The sequence below is a fragment of the Bufo bufo genome, chromosome 7 (assembly GCF_905171765.1).
Source record: "Bufo bufo chromosome 7, aBufBuf1.1, whole genome shotgun sequence".
NCBI classification, from domain to species: domain Eukaryota; kingdom Metazoa; phylum Chordata; class Amphibia; order Anura; family Bufonidae; genus Bufo; species Bufo bufo.
This window is the reverse complement of record NC_053395.1, coordinates 229,913,910-229,939,533: the sequence shown is the minus strand read 5'-3', so window position 1 is coordinate 229,939,533 and position 25,624 is coordinate 229,913,910. Positions and strand designations below refer to the sequence as shown.

The 25,624-nt window shown below is 50.2% G+C and overlaps 1 protein-coding gene across 4 annotated transcripts in view; it reads right to left on the bottom strand.

Moving 5' to 3' along the window:
- The window catches only part of EPB41L5 (erythrocyte membrane protein band 4.1 like 5), a 49,211-nt gene that overhangs the window by 17,763 nt on the left and 5,824 nt on the right, over positions 1–25,624 (bottom strand). For 3 of the 4 annotated variants that reach the window (XM_040439978.1, XM_040439977.1, XM_040439979.1), the window contains exons 2-15: positions 18,790–18,976; positions 14,514–14,618; positions 12,854–12,896; positions 10,247–10,325; positions 9,387–9,431; positions 7,356–7,408; positions 6,808–6,928; positions 6,521–6,608; positions 5,816–5,904; positions 4,559–4,628; positions 4,160–4,329; positions 1,986–2,092; positions 1,827–1,854; positions 1,700–1,745 (exon numbers count right to left, since the gene is read on the bottom strand). In XM_040439978.1, the coding sequence (XP_040295912.1) occupies positions 1,700–1,745; positions 1,827–1,854; positions 1,986–2,092; positions 4,160–4,329; positions 4,559–4,628; positions 5,816–5,904; positions 6,521–6,608; positions 6,808–6,928; positions 7,356–7,408; positions 9,387–9,431; positions 10,247–10,325; positions 12,854–12,896; positions 14,514–14,618; positions 18,790–18,976 (1,231 nt within the window). Of the gene's footprint in view, positions 1–1,699; positions 1,746–1,826; positions 1,855–1,985; positions 2,093–4,159; positions 4,330–4,558; positions 4,629–5,815; positions 5,905–6,520; positions 6,609–6,807; positions 6,929–7,355; positions 7,409–9,386; positions 9,432–10,246; positions 10,326–12,853; positions 12,897–14,513; positions 14,619–18,785; positions 18,977–25,624 lie in introns of those variants that run through there. The other variant, XM_040439980.1, reaches the window with a different exon arrangement.

Here is a 25,624-nt window from a genome sequence, read left to right as displayed (position 1 = left end):
GTGTATCTAATCCTATCCTGTGTGATACTGTCTGCTGAGCTGTGTATCTAATCCTGTCCTGTGTGATACTGTCTGCTGAGCTGTGTATCTAATCCTATCCTGTGTGATACTGTCTGCTGAGCTGTGTATCTAATCCTATCCTGTGTGATACTGTCTGCTGAGCTTTGTATCTAATCCTATCCTGTGTGATACTGCCTGCTGAGCTGTGTATCTAATCCTATCCTGTGTGATACTGTCTGCTGAGCTGAGTATCTAATCCTCCCATGTGTGATACTGTCTGCTGAGCTGAGTATCTAATCCTCCCATGTGTGATACTGTCTGCTGAGCTGTGTATCTAATCCTGTCCTGTGTGATACTGTCTGCTGAGCTGTGTATCTAATCCTATCCTGTGTGATACTGTCTGCTGAGCTGTGTATCTAATCCTATGTGATACTGTCTGCTGAGCTGTGTATCTAATCCTATCCTGTGTGATACTGACTGCTGAGCTGTGTATCTAATCCTATCCTGTGTGATACTGTCTGCTGAGCTGTGTATCTAATCCTGTCCTGTGTGATACTGTCTGCTGAGCTGTGTATCTAATCCTATCCTGTGTGATACTGTCTGCTGAGCTGTGTATCTAATCCTATGTGATACTGTCTGCTGAGCTGTGTATCTAATCCTATCCTGTGTGATACTGTCTGGAGCTGTGTATCTAATCCGATCCTGTGTGATACTGTCTGCTGAGCTGTGTATCTAATCCTATCCTATGTGATACTGTCTGCTGAGCTGTGTATCTAATCCGTTCCTGTGTGATACTGTCTGCTGAGCTGTGTATCTAATCCGATACTGTCTGCTGAGCTGTGTATCTAATCCTGTCCTGTGTGATACTGTCTGCTGAGCTGTGTATCTAATCCTACCCTGTGTGATACTGTCTGCTAAGCTGTGTATCTAATCCTATCCTGTGTGATACTGTCTGCTGAGCTGTGTATCTAATCCTCTCCTGTGTGATACTGTCTGCTGAGCTGTGTATCTAATCCTCTCCTGTGTGATACTGTCTGCTGAGCTGTGTATCTAATCCTCTCCTGTGTGATACTGTCTGCTGAGCTGTGTACCTAATCCTATCCTGTGTGATACTGTCTGCTGGGCTGTGTATCTAATCCTCTCCTGTGTGATACTGTCTGCTGAGCTGTGTATCTAATCCCGTCCTGTGTGATACTGTCTGCTGAGCTGTGTATCCAATCCTATCCTGTGATACGGTCTAATGAGCTGTGAATCTAATCCTATCTTGTGCGATATGGTTTGCAGAGCTGTGTATCTAATCCTATGAAGTGTGGTACTCATCTTCTGTATCTAAGCCCATCATGTGTGATACAGTCTCTTCATAAGGCTTCATTCACACGCCTGTATGAATGAGTCCGCATCCATTCCACAATTTTGCGGAACGCGTGCGGACCCGTTCATTTCTATGGGGCCGCAGAAGATGCGGACAGCACACCGTGTTCTGTCCGCATCCGTTACCCCAGGAATGAATTCTGATAATCCGCCATCTTCCGGATCGCAGCCGGATAACCGCCACACACTGACATATTCGGCCTCTCCCCCTCAGCGGCCGGTCCAAGTGGCGCTCTGACTACATCGTTAACCCTTCGGAGGATGGAGGACTATCAGATTTTGCGGAATACCAGGCACAGCATTCAGGGCGGACGCCATGTTCTCATACCGGCTGAGCTCCATTGGGGTGGACCGCAGGCTCTGCTCTGTCAGCGCTGGAGGCAAGAGAAGGAGAAAGAAGGGGTTAAAGACGCGGAGCTCCACCAGCCGCAGGAGAAGGAAGGGTCTGTACTTACTGAATCAGGTTGGGTCTCGGAGGTTGAGCTGTGAATAGAGAATAAAAGTAAAATTAGACTCTGCAGCTTTAATAATTTCACAGCAGGCAGTAAAGCGATGCAGAGTCAGAACCATGGCCAGACGGCGGCGGAATCTGCGCGGCTTCCACCATCACTTACATCGACTTAACAGGGTCCTCCGCGAGTAGCGTTTGCTGGGTCTGCGCTCGAAGGACGACGAACGCCGCGGTTTGCTGGATTTTGTCGTCTGGTATTCAGTTTTCCCGCTGTAAAGAAACAAAGTGAGAAACTGAAGACCACAAGGAATAAAGAGGAACTCCGACTGCTACAGTGGACAGCGGGGCGCTTATAACGCTTGTGACCCGCAAAATAGCTGGCAGATCGGAGCAGCCACCGCAACTTACATAGGACTGCAGGTAAAATCAGTGAAGAGGGCCACTAAACAGTAAAATCGCTGATCCAGCTCTGCTACATCTGTCTTTATTGCTGAACTTCACAGGTAACGTTCAGTCACTCTGCTTTCTGGTCATCTTATACTCTAGTTACATCCAGAGCTGCATTCAGAATAGTACAAGTTTCTGCATCGCATACTGACGAAGGATCTTTTTCCCAAGCGGATCGCTTGGGAGCAAAATTGGGAGTGCAGCTCTGGTCATGACTAGAGTAACATCTGATGCAAAGTAAATCAAAAAGGGTGACAAATGTGTAACCTAGATAATAAGGTTGAAGGCAGTCCGGGTATGACCCGTATAGCTGCACTGTGTGTGTAATGCTGCGCAGCCCTGATGACGGTGCTCCGGGTATGACCCGTATAGCTGCACTGTGTGTGTAATGCTGCGCAGCCCTGATGAAGGTGCTCCGGGTATGACCCGTATAGCTGCACTGTGTGTGTAATGCTGCACAGCCCTGATGACGGTGCTCCGGGTATGACCCGTATAGCTGCACTGTGTGTGTAATGCTGCGCAGCCCTGATGAAGGTGCTCCGGGTATGACCCGTATAGCTGCACTGTGTGTGTAATGCTGCGCAGCCCTGATGACGGTGCTCCGGGTATGACCCGTATAGCTGCACTGTGTGTGTAATGCTGCACAGCCCTGATGACGGTGGTCCGGGTATGACCCGTATAGCTGCACTGTGTGTGTAATGCTGCACAGCCCTGATGACGGTGGTCCGGGTATGACCCGTATAGCTGCACTGTGTGTGTAATGCTGCACAGCCCTGATGACGGTGGTCCGGGTATGACCCGTATAGCTGCACTGTGTGTGTAATGCTGCACAGCCCTGATGAAGGTGCTCCGGGTATGACCCGTATAGCTGCACTGTGTGTGTAATGCTGCACAGCCCTGATGACGGTGCTCCGGGTATGACCCGTATAGCTGCACTGTGTGTGTAATGCTGCACAGCCCTGATGACGGTGCTCCGGGTATGACCCGTATAGCTGCACTGTGTGTGTAATGCTGCGCAGCCCTGATGAAGGTGCTCCGGGTATGACGCGTATAGCTGCACTGTGTGTGTAATGCTGCACAGCCCTGATGAAGGCAGTCCGGGTATGACCCCGTATAGCTGCACTGTGTGTGTAATGCTGCGCAGCCCTGATGACGGTGCTCCGGGTATGACCCGTATAGCTGCACTGTGTGTGTAATGCTGCGCAGCCCTGATGACTGTGGTCAGGGTATGACCCGTATAGTTGCACTGTGTGTGTAATGCTGCGCAGCCCTGATGACGGTGCTCCGGGTATAACCCCGTATAGCTGCACTGTGTGTGTAATGCTGCGCAGCCCTGATGACGGTGGTCAGGGTATGACCCGTATAGTTGCACTGTGTGTGTAATGATGCGCAGCCCTGATGACGGTGCTCCGGGTATAACCCCGTATAGCTGCACTGTGTGTGTAATGCTGCGCAGCCCTGATGACGGTGCTCCGGGTATGACCCGTATAGTTGCACTGTGTGTGTAATGCTGCGCAGCCCTGATGACTGTGGTCAGGGTATGACCCGTATAGCTGCACTGTGTGTGTAATGCTGCGCAGCCCTGATGACGGTGTTCCGGGTATGACCTGTATAGCTGCACTGTGTGTGTAATGCTGCGCAGCCCTGATGACGGTGCTCCGGGTATGACCCGTATAGCTGCACTGTGTGTGTAATGCTGCGCAGCCCTGATGACGGTGCTCCGGGTATGACCTGTATAGCTGCACTGTGTGTGTAATGCTGCGCAGCCCTGATGACGGTGCTCCGGGTATGACCCGTATAGTTGCACTGTGTGTGTAATGCTGCGCAGCCCTGATGACGGTGGTCAGGGTATGACCCGTATAGTTGCACTGTGTGTGTAATGCTGCACACCTGTATCTGAACCGTGACCCCAGCCGTATAAAGCTGGAGCGGCTGGAGCCTTTCTGCGTGGGCCCCCGGAGACGGAAGAAGGAGTGGTGCTCCACAGCACACTTCCACAGATGCTTGCACGCCTTGGGATGATCCATTTTGAAACAAAACGTGTGTTCCTGCTCCTTGCCCTTTAAATAAGGAGGTTACAATTAGTCACAAGATCCAGACGGTCACAAGGGGGCGCACTACATCATCACAAGGGGGCGCACTACTTAAAGGGAAGGCTGGGTGCAGGGCTTATTCTGTACCCGCGCCAAGACTCCAAATGCCTCCAGAGCAGCGCCCTCTAGCGGCCAGAACAACACAGCTCAGCGAGTTGCCACGTTACCCGCCAGGGCCGCCCCTTCACTCCCTCACCTGCTCATCATCCTCAACCACGACCAGCGTCAATCTCGACTTCTTGAAGTCCAGGCGAGTTATTTTGGGCCTACGAGAGAAGATTGGGAATGAGCGCAGAAGGCGGAGTTACAATTAATTCCTTTAATCAGACAGGTGCCGGATTATCAGATAGAGGAGTAAATAAGGTCGGCGCACGCTAAACCGCGATTCGTACATCCAGGGCATTGTCTAATAAGTTGTATTTCTCATAGTTTTCAAGATTCTTCTTGCTTGCTGTCAGTGAAGGGAAACATTCCTGTTTACACAATTTTAAAAACCTAATCCAATACTTCTCACAGCTGAGGGTTTGTTACAGTTGTGTCCAGTCTAGACAACCCTCAGACCGATACACTGTAACAAACCATCAGGACAGGAGAGAGATCTGGGCACAAAGGGAGGATTGTCTACACTGGATATGATTGCAACAAACCCTCAGCTGTGAGAAGCATTAGATCAGGGAAGGTTTTCAGCTTTGTCCCATTCACCGACAGCAAGCACAGATCTTAAAAATGTTGTGAATTGAAACACATCGTCTATTATAAAGCCACAGAACATTGGAAATCTCTCCAGTGGTAAGTGTCCGATAATCCGCAGCGCCGTCATCTGGATTATGGGGAACGGTGATCTAATAATCTCATGGTTCGCCGCAGTTTGTTACAATGTATCAGATCCTGTAAGGGCAGGAAGCGCGGCTCCACACACTCCCCTATAGCTGTACCTTGTATCGGGGAGGAGCGCCCCCTGGTGTCCATCTGCAGAGGACGATCCGATTTCACATATTTCAGGAGATGTCGCAATCGTCCTCATTCCTGAAGAACGCGTCACCTTATGTAAGGGATCGGGTGTGACGAGCGCAGGAGACTGTGCTGCCCCCTGGTGGCAGAGTCCAGTATGACAACCACCATCAGTAGGTGCAGCAATGGGACGATGGACTACAATACACAACTGGTCAGACTAATACTCCCATTGGACGCTATAGAGTCTGCCCCACAGAACGTACGCCATGCATGCCCTAAAACGCTCCCCTGGCAGACACATGCCAGCCGAGCTGCCAGCATGCACTGCACATTGACAAGTCCAGACCCAAAATGGAAAATTTAAAAACTGGCACCGCAGAAAAAGTTAGCAGGGCCCGAAGCTGGATTCACCCCTTGGCGTCCGGCGTCACCGATTCTGCGCAATCCCATAATTCCCTAAAAACCAAACCCACAGGAGAGCGCTCCGAACAAGACTCACCAGAAGAACAAGCCGATCTTCGTTTCCCCCTCAAACACCAGAACTCCGGTCGGGGTCAGTCCCAGCTGGTAGTCGTTGCCGTCTCGAGCCTGTGGTGGAGAACGCGGGGTCAGTACCAAGTGCAGACCCTCAGGGGACCCTTAGGGCTCTGTCACACGAGCGGATACCATGCGTGACATCCGCTGCGTGAATGAGCGCCCAGGCCGGCTGCGGACAGCAGAGACACGGAGCAGTAACTCAGAGAGAGGCGCGGAGCGTTATCAGTCATGTGACTGCTCCGTGTCTCTGCTGTCCGCGGCGGGGCTTGGCTCTCGTTCACACAGCGGATGTCGCGCATACCCAGGGGCCACACTGACTGCAGCTGCCACAATACTTTGCATCATGTATTTAGGGTTTTTCGGTTCTTCTCTACGAATAGAATACTAGGACTGCAGTGAAGACTGACACCTGTATAGCAAGCTATGAACAGCATAAATAAGTCCGAGGCAAACCTTTCTATGTGTCCTATCATTAGCGTTAGTCAGCCCGGATCTTTTATGACATGCTGGGAGTTGTAGTGTCACAACAGGCAGCAGATCCCTGGTCTACAGATCTAAGGTTCATACAACCATGAAGTGGATGTTACTTAAGAACAGCGCAGGCGCCGCTCATCTTCGACGAAACCTCTCCGCTGAAAGGACTGGTGCAGCAGATGGCGGCGCTCACCTTCACGATGTGCATGTCCACGCCGTACATCTCCAGCCACTTGGCTTTGTTCAGATAATTTGTTTCGGCCTCGGCGGGCGTCTGACCCCTGGAGGAGGAGGAGAACGGAACGTGGTATTAATGTAAACATCTCCCACAATGCAATGCAGCGCGCGGAGGGAGGGGACGTGCTGCTGGGGATCGGTTCTTCAGATGCTATGAAAGCAGAATATTGCTGCAGCTCTGGATGTGACTGGAGTATAAGACGCGATTTAGCTCACAAGGTCCGGATTTATAAAAGACGCTACCTGAACTCCTTCCACTTCTGATACACGGCGAGCTCCATCTCCTCTGTCTGCGTGGGTACAAAGCGAAACTCCGACACCAAGTCCGGCGTGTGCTCTGTGGGGTCAAAATCTCCGAGTTCAACTGGAGGAAGAGAAAAATAATGACTGAAGTGTCTCAAGGGGCCCCGTGATGTCCTAGCATTGGGCATCCCCACAAGGACCCTTCTGTCCCTACTTATGACCCATAGAGATGCAACACGACCCCTCGGGGTGGCTGGCAACGTTTGGGGCAGTCTGGGCACAAGGGGTTAATTCCCACAGCGCTGATCGACAAAAGGTTAACACAGGATTCCTCTGGAAATATCATGTCTCCCGGGAGCCAGCGCCAACGCTGCTAAATCCGGATTAACGTCCCGTCTCATCTCAACACAATCTCCTTATGAGCCCAGAGCCAGACAGGGGGCTTACCGGCCAACACCCCCCAATGTGCCAACCAAAGGGGTGCCGCGCACAGAATACACCTACATGTGACCCATGCGCAGTCAGTGCCCCCCGCCTCTGCCCCTTACCTTGGAGCGTGTATGCCGCCAGCTGCACAGCAGTGTCGAACGGGCACTCCAGCCTGGAAGAGAAAGAAAGCAAATGGCATCAGGACGACTCTACATCCCATCACCGCTCTCCAGGTAGAACAGGTGCTCCTGTCCCTTTAAGGAAATGTAAAATAACAAAAACAAAACAAAAAAAAAAAAAATAATGAAAAAGGGAAAATATAATCCCCCCCCCACATTGTGTCAGGGATGCTGCGCATGTCATGGCGCCAATTTAGAGATTGACGTGTGTGAAGCTTAACCCTTGCAGAATGAATAATGAAACAATCTGCAACTTTTTAACAGACTTTGGACTTTTAATTTTCGCTCCATAAGATGCACTCCCCGCACTCCCCTCCCCCCCAAAAAAGTGGGGGGAAATGCCCCTGCGTCTTATGGGGCGAATGCTTCCATTTTACACCGCAGTCTGCGATGTATGAGCCGGGAGAGAGGAGGGGCCGGAGTCCGGAACTAGGGGCCCGGTGCAGTCACTGTACTCTAACGCCGGGCCGTACAGCACTTACCACCAAGCTTCCAGAGCGGACGGCAGCAGTAACGTCACTCACTGACGTCGCGCACCTGCTTCATTTATAAAGTGGGAGGAGCAGGCGCGCGACGTCAGTGAGTGACGTTACTTCTGCCGTCCGCTCTGCCTGCTATAAGTGCTGTCCGGATACAGGGGAACAGGGGAGAGCGCAGCGATTAATGGTTTATAAATACTGCGGTGAGCGGCGGGGCCAGTGTATTGGGGGATCTGTGGATGACATAACAGTGCCATCCACAGATCTCCCCCATAAACAGCGCCATCCACAGATCCCCCCCATAAACAGCGCCATCCACAGATCTCCCCCATAAACAGCGCCATCCACAGATCTCCCCCATAAACAGCGCCATCCACAGATCTCCCCCATAAACAGCGCCATCCACAGATCTCCCCCATAAACAGCGCCATCCACAGATCTCCCCCATAAACAGCGCCATCCACAGATCTCCCCCATAAACAGCGCCATCCACAGATCTCCCCCATAAACAGCGCCATCCACAGATCTCCCCCATAAACAGCGCCATCCACAGATCTCCCCCATAAACAGCGCCATCCACAGATCTCCCCCATAAACAGCGCCATCCACAGATCTCCCCCATAAACAGCGCCATCCACAGATCTCCCCCATAAACAGCGCCATCCACAGATCTCCCCCATAAACAGCGCCATCCACAGATCTCCCCCATAAACAGCGCCATCCACAGATCTCCCCCATAAACAGCGCCATCCACAGATCTCCCCCATAAACAGCGCCATCCACAGATCTCCCCCATAAACAGCGCCATCCACAGATCTCCCCCATAAACAGCGCCATCCACAGATCTCCCCCATAAACAGCGCCATCCACAGATCTCCCCCATAAACAGCGCCATCCACAGATCTCCCCCATAAACAGCGCCATCCACAGATCTCCCCCATAAACAGCGCCATCCACAGATCTCCCCCATAAACAGCGCCATCCACAGATCCCCCATTAACAGTGCCATCCACAGATCCCCCATTAACAGTGCCATCCACAGATCCCCCATTAACAGTGCCATCCACAGATCCCCCATTAACAGTGCCATCCACAGATCCCCCATTAATTCAAAACCCACCAAAAGCACACCTTTTGGTTAAATTTTTTTCTTTTCTTATTTTCCTCCTCAAAAACCTAGGTGCGTCTTATAGGGTGAAAAATACGGCAATTCTCCCTTTTCAAGAACAATCGTCGTAAAACTGTTTCCAGGGGCAACTAAGCGACGTTGTGTAGAGGCCGCCGAGTTTTATTCTGAGAGGAGTGGCCCTTTAAAGAGACCATTTTTTATATATAACTCTCTATCAATAGATTAGTTTATAGTTTCCACAAAATACACTGTACAATTAACCCTTTCCTTACAGAAGGATTTTCACTTTGCAATGCAACAAACATTATATAGACAATGAATAAAAATACATAGTGAACATGGAGGGGGGGGGGGGGCACTTACTTTCCACTGAAAATATCTTGTTTTAGTTGCAGAACAAACAAATATCTGAAAAAAAAAAAAAGAAAAAAATCAAATCAGTGAGAAAACGACCTAAAAAGAATAATGTACAAAGGAAGAAGAGCGATACACCGCTACCAGCTCCAGATGGTGTATCTAATCCTATCCTGTGTGATACTGCCTGCTGAGCTGTGTATCTAATCCCATCATGTGTGATACAGTCTGCTGAGCTGTGTATCTAATCCTGTCCTGTGTGATACTGTCTGCTGAGCTGTGTATCTAATCCTGTCCTGTGTGATACTGTCTGCTGAGCTGTGTATCTAATCCTGTCCTGTGTGATACTGTCTGCTGAGCTGTGTATCTAATCCCATCATGTGTGATACTGTCTGCTGAGCTGTGTATCTAATCCTGTCCTGTGTGATACTGTCTGCTGAGCTGTGTATCTAATCCCATCATGTGTGATACTGTCTGCTGAGCTGTGTATCTAATCCTATCCTGTGTGATACTGCCTGCTGAGCTGTGTATCTAATCCTATCCTGTGTGATACTGCCTGCTGAGCTGTGTATCTAATCCTATCCTGTGTGATACTGCCTGCTGAGCTGTGTATCTAATCCTATCCTGTGTGATACTGCCTGCTGAGCTGTGTATCTAATCCTGTCCTGTGTGATACTGCCTGCTGAGCTGTGTATCTAATCCTATCCTGTGTGATACTGTCTGCTGAGCTGTGTATCTAATCCTGTCCTGTGTGATACTGTCTGCTGAGCTGTGTATCTAATCCTATCCTGTGTGATACCGTCTGCTGAGCTGTGTATCTAATCCCGTCCTGTGCGATACTGTATCTAAGCCCACCCTGTGATACTGACCTGGTGAGCTCCTCCCGCAGGTTGTTGGGCTCGGAGGAGTAGAACTTGACGCGCAGGTGCAGACAGTACGGAGGGCCGACTGCAGGAGAAACATCAAGCGTCAGGTTTATGTGATGGACGCCGGCAGAAGCAGTGACCCGCACGCGCCCCGCACTCACCCCGCGTCAGCATCATCTCAGCCTCCACAATTATACAATTAAATCGGACACAAGCAGATTAATCCGGAGTTCTGAAGCCGTACAGCTGCGCGGCGGCAGGGAACGGGGCCATGCAGATTATTGCAAAATGTATATTTCATCATTAAAGGGAAACTCTGCCCAAAACAACAAACACCCCTCCCCCCATATAGCCGATGCCAGCTCTCCTCTTATTTCCTTACTTGTAGAAGCACCCAAGGCTTTCTGCGTCATCTACAGATTGCTAATCAGCTCCAATAAACCAATATGTTATACTCCAGTCACACCCAGAGCTGCATTCAAAATCTTGCGGAGTGCTTCTTTCTGGCACGTTTTTCCACATCAATATATATTTGCGTCCTGGCATCTGTTCATACCTGTCCGCACGGTCTACTAAATAGAAAGTATGCTACACTTCCCACAATGCACTGCAGCCGAGCATGCTCCACACAGACCAGGGACATGCACAGAATACACATGGCCTGTCCACGCCATGCCGCTGCTTACCTGCTACCAATTTTACCAGGAAGGTTTGCCACCTTGCAGCCTGAAAGCGGTCCGGAGGTCAGCAGGTTTGTGGATGCAGCTCTGGATGTGACTGGAGTATAGGGCAAATTAAAGGATTTGCAATTTTGTGACTGGTGGCGCTAAGACGGCTGGCACTGTGACTGGTGGCAGCGGCTGCTGTCTGTGTGTAGCTCTGATGCACGGACAGTAAGGGCAGTGCGCCAACGTGGAGAGCACAAAATAACCTGCGAGCGGCGGTGATTTGGTGGCGTGCAGGTGTGGAGCGCCATGTGATGATTGGTTGGCTCACCGCGCTTGTGCAGTTCAATTATCGGCACACACGCACACAGGGCTTTTATTATAAGAGATCGCTTGTACCATTGATTCCCTCAAACACAATGTATAATAATAATAAAAGCCCTGTGTGCGTGCTGATAAACTGCGCATGCGCGGCGACCAATCAGCACACGGTGCTCCACGCGCCACCCGAAACGCTCATTACACAGCTGTACCCCGCACCAGGTGCTCCCGTTACCTGACAGGCCGCAGTGCATGCCTCTGTACGGCTCCAGCACCCGCAGCGGCGCCATCACCAGATCCTGCAGTTTCTGCAGCCTGCACGCTGCTCCCTCCTCCCTCCTCTTCCAGAGCCCGGGCACTTCTGCTAGAGGAGGCCGCCCGACGGAAGACTCGCTCCCCGGGGCTCAGCTCTGAGGCGGCAGCGGCATCAGGTGTCGAGTGCAGGGGGCTGCCGCAGGCTTGGTGTTTGCCTCTAGTGATACTGCCCCCTGCCCTGCTCCAGGTAAACCCCCCCCCCCCCCCCCCCCCCCATCAACTGCCCCCTGCCCTGCTCCAGGTAAACCCCCCCCCCCCCCCCCCATCAACTGCCCCCTGCCCTGCTCCAGGTAAACCCCCCCCCCCCATCAACTGCCCCCCTGCCCTGCTCCAGGTAACCCCCCCCCCCCCCCATCAACTGCCCCCTGCCCTGCTCCAGGTAAACCCCCGCCCCCCCCCATCAACTGCCCCCTGCCCTGCTTCAGGTAAACCCCCACCAACTGCCCCCTGGTCCAGGTAAACCCCCATCGCCCCTACTCTCCCTACATCCAGGACCCCCCCTCCCCGAGTACCCCTGCTCCAAGTGCCTCCCCTTTAGTTCCAGATGCCCCCTCAGTGCCCCTCCCCCTTGTAGTGCCCCTGCTCCAGATGCCCTTCCTCCCTCTGGTGCCTGTGCTCATGCCACTTCCACCTCCTGTCATGCCCCTGTTAGGGTGGTCTCTGCTCCAGGTAGCCCCCTTACCGCCTCTTTCACCAATCAGTGGTAGAGTGCTTCTTTCTCTCCAGTGTCTGTTCTCCGGCGCACTGATGTGGGCGGTGCGGCCGCGTGTGGTGCGCTGCGATTCTATTGGCCGGCGCGCATGCAACAGCGGCACACACGCATGGACACATCGCAGGCACAGAGGGATTTTATTATAGAGGATGGATAAATGAAAGGGTCCCTAACCGCCGCGGCGTCTGCAGCCGCGGTCATGTGACTGGCCGGGGACGTCTCTCCCCGATCGTGACCTCAGCTGCTCCCTAATTTCAGGCATCAGAGAATGAGGAATGCAGAACGACCTTCGCCCAATTAAGTCATTTTACATGGATGTGACCAATAATTGTGCTCATCAAGCATGGCATTCCTCCGGCCCCCTCCCCCGCACCAAGGTGGCAGAGCGGACGATAATTTACTGTAATGTCAGGGAAGTGCTGGGCGCCTGCGGTGCAGCATATGGACCAGACAGGATTAGGCCAAGTTCAAGGTCTCTTAAAGGGGACATGACAATAAAATCCAGGTGTGACTGGCATTTTGCAGGGCACCCCTAATACAGCACTGACAGGACAGGTGCCCCGATCTGCCGTGAGACGTCGCGGGCGCTGTACTTACTCTTCACCTGCTTTTTGATGCTCTTGGTGTTGTCCAGCCAGTGCTGTGGAGAGACAGGGAGGGGAAGAGTTAACTCACGGTTCAGTAAATTGTTACAACGTTTATGAGACAATTAAGAAATAAAGTTACATTGAGGATCCGAGAAAATCGGCAGGAGGTTTATGGGGGAGACCCGAGGAAATCTCACTGATGGCGTCATAAGAAGAATGGCAAAAATAAAGGAGCGCAAGTAAACTGCGCCAAATTACCGAGATGGCGACCAGCATGCAATAGATATGGCGCATCGCCCTTACACCTCCTCTTGGTTCTCGTACAGGGACATCAATATTTGGGTTCAGATGGTAGAACATAATAATCTAATGTGTATGGGGGGCAGCCCGAGTGCCCACGATAAAACCATCAGATGGACGGCAGCGATGGGTACGACACTACAGAAACTACAGGATGTAGCAGAGCTGGGTCGGTCTCTACAGGGTGTATTAGACACCCCGATGCTGAAAGTGATTGTCAGGAGGGAAGAGTTTCCTCCCGGGAGACGCCAGACGCTATTACATGCAGGACAGCGGGGTGCTGGCGGCAAATCCAGATCTTTCAGCAGTATTAGGGTTCATTCACATGTCCGTAATTTTGCAGACCCATTCATTTTCAATGGGGCCGCGGAACGGAAGTGCGGATGCGGACAGCACACAGTGTGCTGTCCGCATCCGCACTTCCGTTCCGCAGCCCCGCAAAAAAAATAGAGCATGTCCTATTCTTGTCCGCAGACACGGACAAGAAAAGACATGTGCGGTCCAGTGTTTTGCAGAACTGCAATTTGCGGACCGCAAAACACTTGCGGACGTCTGAATGGACCCTTGGACTGCAAGATGATGGGTAACGAGTGTTCATATTGCAGAAAATTTGCCCATCTAACATACCCTTTAATCGCTTCTTGAGTAGAGAAAACACAATAGGTTTTTCAGCAGTCCTATGTAACACCACAGATAACACATGCATACTCGGCTGAGGCCTGCATGCATGTGTACAGGGGAGTCAGGAATGAGGAACATGACAATGAGATCAAGGTGGTGACTTGTCTCCAAATTCCCAGATCTCAATCCGATCGTCATCTGCGGGATCCGAGCAGCTTACAGGATCCGATACCACAGACAGGGCACCTCGGAGGTCACGTGGGGTCTGATGGGTCAGCGCAGAGGGGGCACACGGTATTAATGTTCTGGTGCGATCGCTGATTATAACGTTCGGGATCACACTCCGCTTTGCTTCCTGTAGTTGTCACTTGACCCTTCCCAGCCCTCACTTTGCTCCGACAGGAGGAGGGGGACCCCCGCACCTCTCGGTGCCTGTCTCCGAGCTGCTCAATTCCAGCCCAGGAATGTGGAGGAGATGAAAGAAAACAGGCTCCTAGATGAAGAAAAACAGCCGGAGCTCCTCACCCCCCCCCCCCCCAGCCTCCCCCACCCGAGGCCTGCACCGCACCAGCCTGGCTCTGAGAACACGAGCGCTGGGGCCACAGAACAAGGTCATCTTGCTGGAACAGAAATGGTTAATTGCTGCAATTCTGGGGAAATCCGTACACTGCACTGAACATACCGAATCAAGTACAAGAGGGGGGGCTCCAACGCACCAACTTACCGCCCCCCTCAAGACCCCAACTTACCGCCACTTGTGCTGAATCCATGAACTGTAACCCAAAGTAATCGATCTCGATCAGGTCCAGGTGGTACATGATCTGATCAAACAGCTCCTGACCTCTGGCTTTTTTCTAAAACAGAAGAGAAAACCAGGAATTAACCCTCAGAGGGGCCAGACTTCGTATAGACACCCGCACTACATGACCCAGCAACCCCAGCATCAAGCATTGCGGCAGAAGAAGAAAAACTCCACGAGAAGATACAAAATGCTGGAAATGTATCAACCAGGAAGAAGTGTCGGCTATTGTCCTGTGTTATCAGCCAGGGAGGAGAAGGCCTTACAAGTCTACTGGGAAAGCTGGGTGACCATGGACATGGCTGGTAGGCCAGGAGTCAACTGGTTTCAAGGATTCATCCAGGAGCAGTATTGTCAGCCATACTGGTTTTCACCCAGCTTTCCCAGTTACAGCGCAGTTCCTGCTGGTCATTGTTTTAAGATCAGGGCAGGAATTTTCTGGCATTCCTTCATCAACACTTAAGAAACCATCATCAGAGTGAAGGATGCAGATAAATGCTGGAGAACTGGTTTCTTACTGGTTCCGCTCTCTATTGCGCAGGTCAGGACTGGGAGTGAGGAGGAATGCGGTGGCCCTGAACAGGGAGGGGGTGCAGGGCAGGGGCTCCTCGCTGCAGGACGGGCACCGGCTGGGCAATGGCTGAAAAGCCTCTTTGTGTCTCTTAATGAGAGCTGAGCCGCGGCCATTGTCCTGGACACAGGGGCTGCACCTCGTGCCACTCCTCCTGCCCAACAAGAGGCACAGGAACCGTGGAGCCTCACATGTCCGGAGACACCTCGGACTCAACCGACCGCAGCCCCCGAGACAAAGTACTGCAGAAATCACATGAGGGGGATTAGATACACAGCTCAGCAGACGGTATCACACAGGATAGGATTAGATACACAGCTCAGCAGACAGTATCACACAGGATGGGATTAGATACACAGCTCAGCAGACGGTATCACACAGGATAGGATTAGATACACAGCTCAGCAGACAGTATCACACAGGATAGGATTAGATACACAGCTCAGCAGACAGTATCACACAGGATAGGATTAGATACACAGCTCAGCAGACAGTATCACACAGGATAGGATTAGATACACAGCTCAGCAGACGGTATCACACAGGATAGGATTAGATACACAGCTCAGCAGACAGTATCACACAGGATGGGATTAGATACACAGCTCAGCAGACAGTATCACACAGGATAGGATTAGATACACAGCTCAGCAGACAGTATCACACAGGATAGGATTAGATACACAGCTCAGCAGACAGTATCACACAGGATGGGATTAGATACACAGCTCAGCAGACAGTATCACACAGGATGGGATTAGATACACAGCTCAGCAGACGGTATCACACAGGATAGGATTAGATACACAGCTCAGCAGACAGTATCACACAGGATGGGATTAGATACACAGCTCAGCAGACAGTATCACACAGGATGGGATTAGATACACAGCTCAGCAGACGGTATCACACAGGATAGGATTAGATACACAGCTCAGCAGACAGTATCACACAGGATGGGATTAGATACACAGCTCAGCAGACTGTATCACAAAGGATAGGATTAGATACACAGCTCAGCAGACAGTATCACACAGGATGGGATTAGATACACAGCTCAGCAGACAGTATCACACAGGATGGGATTAGATACACAGCTCAGCAGACGGTATCACAAAGGATAGGATTAGATACACAGCTCAGCAGACGGTATCACACAGGATAGGATTAGATACACAGCTCAGCAGACTGTATCACAAAGGATAGGATTAGATACACAGCTCAGCTCAGCAGACTGTATCACACAGGATAGGATTAGATACAGCAGTTTAGCAGACAGTATCACACAGGATAGGATTAGATACAGCAGTTTAGCACACAGTTTTATATACAAGATCAGATACAGCATCACACATGATGGGATTAGATACACAGCTCAGCAGACGGTATCACACAGGATAGGATCAGATAAAGCATCACACATGATGGGATTAGATACAGCTGCTGTATCTGAGGGTGTGATGCATGTACTGGGGCAGTACCAGGAGGTGTAGAGGCTGCAGTCATACCTAGGCCCAAAAACCTCTTCCTCATAGCATAGACCAGCAGAGCTATACATATACATCGTGGCGGCCACACCAGCAAAAAAGGAGTTAAATGCCCGTCAGGTCATGATGGGAGTTGCAGTTTCACAGCAGCTGGAGAGCCACAGGTTTGTGAACAGGTTCTAAAACATTTTATAACATTTCTAGTTCTCTGGATGCAGCCTGCAGTGTAAAGAACGGGGGTTTCCTATTCTCCCTATGTTTCGCGCCTTTAACTGCGGTCACAGAATGGAAACTGGAGCGGCGTCCGCAGCTGGTGAATGTTTAACTTTCGCTGTTATTTGTGGTTTATTTCAGTTGCCTGAACCCTTTGCCGACTTGTGTAACTGAGGACTCCGCAAACATCCCAGCGAGGTGCAAACCGGCCCCAAACCACTTCCTGCCACACAATGGGAATCTGCACTTTATGGTAACTTGAAAATGACCCCGACGGCAGAGAAAGAGCAGCTCCGCGGGGGATATATTCGCCCTGTCCCCTTCCCCCGGGGTGGCCCTTGGTATTGAGCCTAATGCAAAGTCATGGCACAGGGAACGCCAGCCGGGGGCGCTCTTTCAAGCCTTTCGTCATACGTTGCCACCTCAGACCCGGCATTAGACAATTTTCAAGATCTCTGCTTGCTTGAACATTGTTTACATCCCGAGGCTAAACTTCTGTACAGACCTAATACTTCTCACAGCCGGGAGTCTACCATAACTGCATTCAGAGTAGACTGACACATTGTAGCAAACCAATACAGGAGAGATCTGTGAGCGGATGTGTAGAGTTCACAAGGATAGTCTATTCTAGACTGATGCACTGTAACAAACCCTCAGCTGTGGGTATAGTATATTAGATCGGTAGAAGTTCTCAGCTTAATATAAGAAAGAATATTTCCATTCATTGAGAGCAAGCAGAGAGCTTAAAAACTGAATACAAGACAAAGTATAAGAAAGTGGCCGATTGACCAAAGGGGCAACTTGTATCTCCTGGGCCCCTGTTTAAAGTACATTACCGAGCCCCCGCCTACCGGTGTCTTCTTATTTGGCAGAGGGGTTGTCGGGCCCCTGAGCCACCAGGGCCCGGGTGTGACTGCTTCCTCTGCACCCCTGACTGGCGCTGCTATTGGGGACATCATATCACCTAAAATATTTGCCAGTTCAGTCACAAAAGTCGTTCTTCTGGTTCCACCTGACAAATCCGGGAACAATTCTCTGGGTCACATGACCTCACCCCTGTGATACATTGTATCAGCTCCAACAACCAGGGATGATAATACAGGAGTCCTCCGGGGGTCATCGCACAGGATCAGGAAAGGAGCCGTAATGCTGATTCTAGGTGTCAGCAGCACCCAGCTTTCCCAGATACGGACGAGTCCCGGATTTCCTGGGATGTTCTCTCTCTCAGCTGATAATGTGACAGGCGTCTCCAGCTCTCCCAGACAGCCGTTATTATAAGAGACTGTCAGAGAGTGAAGAACACAGACAGAACCAGTCGGACAGCAGACGCAGCGGGTCAGGGAGGAACCAGAGGGAACCGGCTGCCTCAATATAACAGTTATTAAAAGGAGCTGTCATCAGCTTATTATACTACAACAGAGGTATAAGAAGAGCGCCCAATAGGTCACATCTTATTACAGTACAGCAGCAGATATCAGTCACGTCATTACTTTATGGCAGCATCATAACATCAGTCATATATTATTACAGTGTAGCAGCATTATAAGCCAAGAGACACATGTGAGTCGCATCTTATTACAGTACAGCAGCTGATATCAGTCACATCTTATTACAGTACAGCAGCTGATATCAGTCACATCTTATTACAGTACAGCAGCTGATATCAGTCACATCTTATTACAGTACAGCAGCATTACAAGCCAAGAGACAGATATCATTCACTCCTTATAGTATAGCAGCATTATAAGAGGAATGGTCGATCATTCACATCTTATTACAGTCCAGCCACTGATATTGGTCACATCTTATTACTTTACGGCAGCATTATTAGAGGGATGATATCAGCCACATCTTATTACAGTTAATGGCCGCCATTATTTCTTGTTACTCTGCGTCTGTTGAGAATCTTACAAGACTAAACAAATAGGAAACGTCTCTTTAAGACTCACACTCACCGGCAGATCCACGCTGACATCACTCCCATCCAGAAGGGAGACCCTACAGGTGATGATGGACCTGGCATCGCCAGCAGCTGGTATGTGGGTGACGGCTCTCTGGGCCTCCCGAAGACGTTCCTTCTCGGCATAGCGGTGAATGGACCGGCGCCCAAGTGTGCGCCGGAAAAAACTCAACATCTTTTGGCTGCAGAAAACAAAGAAACAAAAAACTAATTTATAAATGAGGAAAACAATAAATGATAAATCAAATGTTTCCGGGAGCGATGGCGACAATAGTCACCGGACGGAGCCGGGACTGAGGAGGGAAGGAGCACAGACGCCGGCTCTAGAAACCAGTGACTCATCTACTGATACAAACTGGTTTCATCAAATGAAGTCTATGCCAAGGACAGTCGTGTGTCTGAACATGAACCACTACGTCATCCCCGAACCTGCAGGGACAGGCCCACACCTGAAGGGGGCGACTGATCAGACAGCGGGGAGGCCATCAGAACACAAGCGATTCCGTGACACCCCAAGGGCTGATAGCGCTATATTATACCGCAACAATCGGAATCAGGAGGAGCCAGAATATCACCTGCTCCATCAAGACATAATCAGTAACTCCAGGTCAGGATGCTGCGCTCTCTCCACCATACTTTACACTACAGCTCTGATTCTTAGCACATACTCAGCAGGAAGTCAACACATGGAGAGAGGATTTCTATTTCAGCAAAGACAGAAGATTAAAGTACAAGAAGCAAAAGAACCAGCGAGAAAGATGAAGATGATCAGGAAATTGTGTCAGAGGAGCAGGAGCCTCAATAAGGGGAGGAGCCTCAATAAGGGGAGGAGCCTCACATTTATTGTTAAAGGGGTATTATCAACACGCCGTTTCATACTTACCTGCTCCCGGCGCGCTGTCCACTTCCTGGTTTCAGCACTCGGCGGGCTCCATCTTGATTGAAGTCTTCTCCCGGCCAGGCAGCGCGCTGGACTGAACGCGCACGCCGAGGCCGCGCATGCGCCCTGGTGACTTCTTCCTGGCAATTATACTGGCCAGGAAGAAATTACCTTAGCGCATGCGCGGCCTCGGTGTGCGCTTTCGGGACTGCGCACGGCCGGCCGGGAGAAGAGAAGAAGTAGTCTGCGCAAGCGCAGCCACCGCGATTCCTGAGAAGAGCGGTGGCCGTAACCAGGGGAGACGGAAGACAACAGTCAGGTAAGTATATTAGGTTTATTTTCTTCTAAGGGGTGGGAATTAGTTAATTAAATATATTTAGAAAAATGATCACTGTTAAATCATTAAATGAGAATACCCCTTTAAATCAGACTCCCTTTCTTTCTAGTCTGGAGCGGAGCGGGGGGGCATTCTGATTGCAAGCTCTGCAGCTCCAGACAGATGCTCTGCAGAGTATGCTGCCACCTTATAAATAGAGCCGCAGACGATGGGGGTGATATTCAGACCAGAAGATACAAACCTGATGACTGCTCTGACCTGGAAACGCCAAATCAGGAGCGAAGCCGAGATAAACCCCCCATTAAGATAACTCCAGACTCCATAACACACGTGACGACGCAGAAGAGAGGAAGAGCTGCATTGGACCAGAGGGACTACTACTCCCAGCAGGCGGTTTCAATACCCCAAGCTGAACACATATGTCCAGTTTAGATGTTTCGTTTAAAGGGGTTTTCCAGGATTTTAATAGAGGACGTCTCCTCAGGCGAGCAGCTAATCCATGACGGGAAGGCTGCACTCGCACAGTCCGCGGCCTTCTCTTCAACCAGCTGATCGGCGGAGGTGGCGGGTGTCAGACCCCCACAGATCTGATACTGGTGACCAATCCTGAGGATAGCTCATCAATAGTACAAGCCTGAAGAACCCCTTTAAGGGAGCTTCCAAAAGTCAGGAGAGTCCTGCAGATACCGGAGGTTGCAGAGGAAGCAGCAGAGTCCTGGGGGGGGAGCCAAAGGCCCCTAAGACGACCCTAGTGTTAAAAATGGTAGATGGCGTCACAGAGGCTGCACTGGGGCCCCTGGAAACCCCCTTCCCACCAGGATCAAGTGAATACAGTCTATTGCCCCCTGTTATCACCCACTTCAGGGGAGAGGATGACTGTAGGACAGGAGAATACAGTCTATTGTCCCCTGTTATCAGACATTTCAGGGGAGAGGATGACTGTAGGACAGGAGAATACAGTCTATTGCCCCCTGTTATCAGCCATTTCAGGGGAGAGGATGACTGTAGGACAGGAGAATACAGTCTATTGCTCCTGTTATCAGCCATTTCAGGGGAGAGGATGACTGTAGGACAGGAGAATACAGTCTATTGCTCCCTGTTATCAGCCATTTCAGGGGAGAGGATGACTGTAGGACAGGAGAACACAGTCTATTGCCCCCTGTTATCAGCCATTTCAGGGGAGAGGATGACTGTAGGACAGGAGAATACAGTCTATTGCTCCCTGTTATCAGCCATTTCAGGGGAGAGGATGACTGTAGGACAGGAGAATACAGTCTATTGCCCTCTGTTATCAGCCATTTCAGGGGAGAGGATGACTGTAGGACAGGAGAATACAGTCTATTGCCCTCTGTTATCAGCCATTTCAGGGGAGAGGATGACTGTAGGACAGGAGAATACAGTCTATTGCTCCCTGTTATCAGCCATTTCAGGGGGAGGATGACTGTAGGACAGGAGAATACAGTCTATTGCCCCCTGTTATCAGCCATTTCAGAGGAGAGGATGACTGTAGGACAGGAGAATACAGTCTATTGCCCCCTGTTATCAGCCATTTCAGAGGAGAGGATGACTGTAGGACAGGAGAATACAGTCTATTGCTCCCTGTTATCAGCCATTTCAGAGGAGAGGATGACTGTAGGACAGGAGAATACAGTCTATTGCTCCCTGTTATCAGCCATTTCAGAGGAGAGGATGACTGTAGGACAGGAGAATACAATCTATTGCCCCCTGTTATCAGCCATTTCAGGGGAGAGGATGACTGTAGGACAGGAGAATACAGTCTATTGCCCCCTGTTATTAGCCATTTCAGGGGAGAGGATGACTGTAGGACAGGAGAATACAGTCTATTGCTCCCTGTTATCAGCCATTTCAGGGGAGAGGATGACTGTAGTGTTCTCATGTCGTATTAGTAGAATAGCAGTTATCGGTGGGGTCTGGCCCCGGGATCCTGATTATAGGTGGGATTGTCGCTCCCCATCCTGGTTTCAGTAAATAAGTCCTTAGGCCCCTTTCACACGAGCGAGTTTTCCGCGCGGATGCGATGCGGGAGGTGAACGCATTGCACCCGCACTGAATACCGACCCATTCATTTCTATGGGGCTGTTCACATGAGCGGTGCTTTTCACGCATCACTTGTGCGTTGCGTGAAAATCGCAGCATGCTCTATATTCTGCGTTTTTCACGTAACGCAGGCCCCATAGAAGTGAATGGGGTTGCGTGAAAATCGCAAGCATCTGCAAACAAGTGCGGATGCGGTGCGATTTTCACGCACGGTTGCTAGGAGACGATTGGGATGGAGACCCGATCTTTATTATTTTCCCTTATAACATGGTTATAAGGGAAAATAATAGCATTCTGAATACAGAATACATAGTACAATGGGACTGGAGGGGTTAATAATTTTTTATTTTTTTTTATAATTTAACTCACCTTAATCCGCTTGATCGCGCAGCCGGCATCGCTTCTGATTTCTTTCTTTGCTGTGTGCAGGAACAGGACCTGTGGTGACGTCACTCCGGTCATCACATGATCTATCACCATGGTAAAAGATCATGTGACGACCGGAGTGACGTCACCACAGGTCCTGTTCCTGCACACAGCAAAGAAAGCGATGCCGGCTGCGCGATCAAGTGGATTAAGGTGAGTTAAATTATTTTTTAACCCCTCCAGCGCTATTGTACTATGTATTCTGTATTAAGAATGCTATTATTTTCCCTTATAACCATGTTATAAGGGAAAATAATACAAATCTACAGAACACCGATCCCAAGCCCGAACTTCTGTGAAGAAGTTCGGGTACCAAACATGCGCGATTTTTCTCACGCGAGTGCAAAACGCATTACAATGTTTTGCACTCGCGCGGAAAAATCGTGCATGTTCCCGCAACGCCCGTGTTAAAGAGGCCTTAGGGTTTCAAGATCTCTGCTTGCTGTCATTCATTCTGGATCTACATCTCTCCTGGTGATGTGAGGGACACACTGCACCTGTCAGTCCATCACTTAAAGGGGTATTCCCACCCAGGACAAGAATCGTCAGGTGTAATAGAGTCCTGGAATCTATCGTATTGCACTGATCGAATGCTGTCAGTGAATAGATTCCAGGACTCTCAGGGTCACACAGCGTTATAAATCAGTATAAGGGCTCATGCACGTTTCCATGCATTTTTTTTTTTTTAGGCCCGTATGCAGATCCATTCACTTCAATAAGTCTGCATAAAAAAAGTAATTTATACCATTACTAGAACATATCCCATTAATGTCCGTATTACGGACAAGGTTAGGACAGTTCTATTATGAGCCGGAAGTTCTGTTCCCCAAAATGCAGAATGCACATGGCCTGTATCCGTGTTTTGCGAGTTCGCAATTTTGTGCATGATCCCTAGTGCTGTGGGATCCCGTCAGAGGAGCGGAGGTCAGAACGGACCTCTCACATTTATCCAACTCATGTGTGTCTGGACTTAAGGCGTACCCAAGGGCTATGCCATAAAGGTATTACAGGAGCTAGTCCCAGAGGGGGCCGGCCTGCACTTGTGGTCCCATTCTTCAGATGGTACCTGCACCTTTCAGACCCTTTATGGCTGCTCCTCGGTGCCGCCCGGCTCGTTCGTTGCTGGTTTGCGTTGTCCGAACCTCCTCTCTGTACATTTACTGTGGGATACAGAAGACACTGGAGGAGACTTCACTGCCCCAAATACCCTGCCCCCGACCTCCCATCAACACTGGTGAGGAGACAATCACTCCCAGCAGTGACAGATCTACTACTACTGCAGCGGTAACATTGGACCAGCTACAATCTGTTCTCTGCTGGACCAGCCTGTTGTAAAACTACAACTCTCAGCATGGCCTGAAAACATCCAACCCCGGTGCTCAGCCAAAACTAGCTGTGCCCTCTACACCGTGCACCGGCTCTAGTGGTCAGATAATATAAAGACCCCCCCCCCCCCCCCCTCTTATTACAGGAGGGCTCCTGAGGTTTTCTGAGTCACCTTCAAGTCATCTGTTTACCACCGTCTCCTGCCCCTTCCCACCACACAGATAACACTGCGGGGGAGTAACGAGCGCAGAGGTCAGGAGATACAATGGGACAAACACTGCCCCCCCCCCCAATAAAAAATAAATAAATCATACAATCCTCCCCAAGATGTGATGATCAATGAACTATTGTAAATTGTGATACAAAGTATCCAGTGACCCTGGAGCGTTATAAGGGGAGCGGCTGATATCAGTCACATGTAATGTCTGGAGGTTATATCAGTACTGGAGCGTTATAAGGGGAGCGGCTGATATCAGTCACATGTAATGTAATGTCTGGAGGTTATATCAGTACTGGAGTGTTATAAGAGGAGCGGCTGATATCAGTCACATATGATGTAATGTCTCTGGAGGTTATATCAGTGCTGGAGCGTTATAAGAGGAGCGGCTGATATCAGTCACATATGATGTAATGTCTGGAGGTTATATCAGCGCTGGAGCGTTATAAGAGGAGCGGCTGATATCAGTCACATATGATGTAATGTCTCTGGAGGTTATATCAGCGCTGGAGCGTTATAAGAGAAGCGGCTGATATCAGTCACATATGATGTAATGTCTCTGGAGGTTATATCAGTGCTGGAGCGTTATAAGAGGAGCGGCTGATATCAGTCACATATGATGTAATGTCTGGAGGTTATATCAGCGCTGGAGCGTTATAAGAGGAGCGGCTGATATCAGTCACATATGATGTAATGTCTGGAGGTTATATCAGCGCTGGAGCGTTATAAGAGGAGCGGCTGATATCAGTCACATATGATGTAATGTCTCTGGAGGTTATATCAGTACTGGAGCGTTATAAGAGGAGCGGCTGATATCAGTCACATGTGATGTAATGTCTCTGGAGGTTATATCAGTACTGGAGCGTTATAAGAGGAGCTGCTGATATCAGTCACATATGATGTAATGTCTGGAGGTTATATCAGTCCTGGAGCGTTATAAGAGGAGCGGCTGATATCAGGAGGTGTCAGCACTGAAGACTAGCGACATATAGTAGTCGTCATGGGGGGCAGGGACGTCTCTACACTCGGTCACTCATCCCACTGACAGCTTCTCCTCGGCCTGGACCAGTTGATAACCGGTCGCATTCTTCCGTCTTAAAGGGGTTTTCCAAATTTTGTCCACTGCTGGAAATTGTGATAACAAGAATAGAAGCTCCTCCCATCATCTCATTCCAGGCTTTGTTTACATGGCTGCAGTGGTGACAGCTATCGACCCCATGTGACTGCTGCAGCCAATCACGGTCCTCCGTCAGAGGTAACACAGACTGCACCGCGACGCCTAACATTTATTATAATGACCGTCTATGGTGCCGCCCTGTGACGGACAGCGACACGGACGTCGCACAGAAACCCAAGTTGGATGAGTTTTTTTGCATGTCGCGGTCTCTGTATGTCACATGTCACATGGCGACTAGAGAGGAGCGAATTCCATATTTTGAAATTTCGTTCACGCTTCGTTTGGTGGTAAAAGCATAATTGCGCTATGGATTCAGTTACCACGGACCATAACGCAATTCTATGACGGGAGGCATTCCGTTATTCATGCCATCATAATAGAAGTCTATGGGCTGCAGAACGGATCCGTC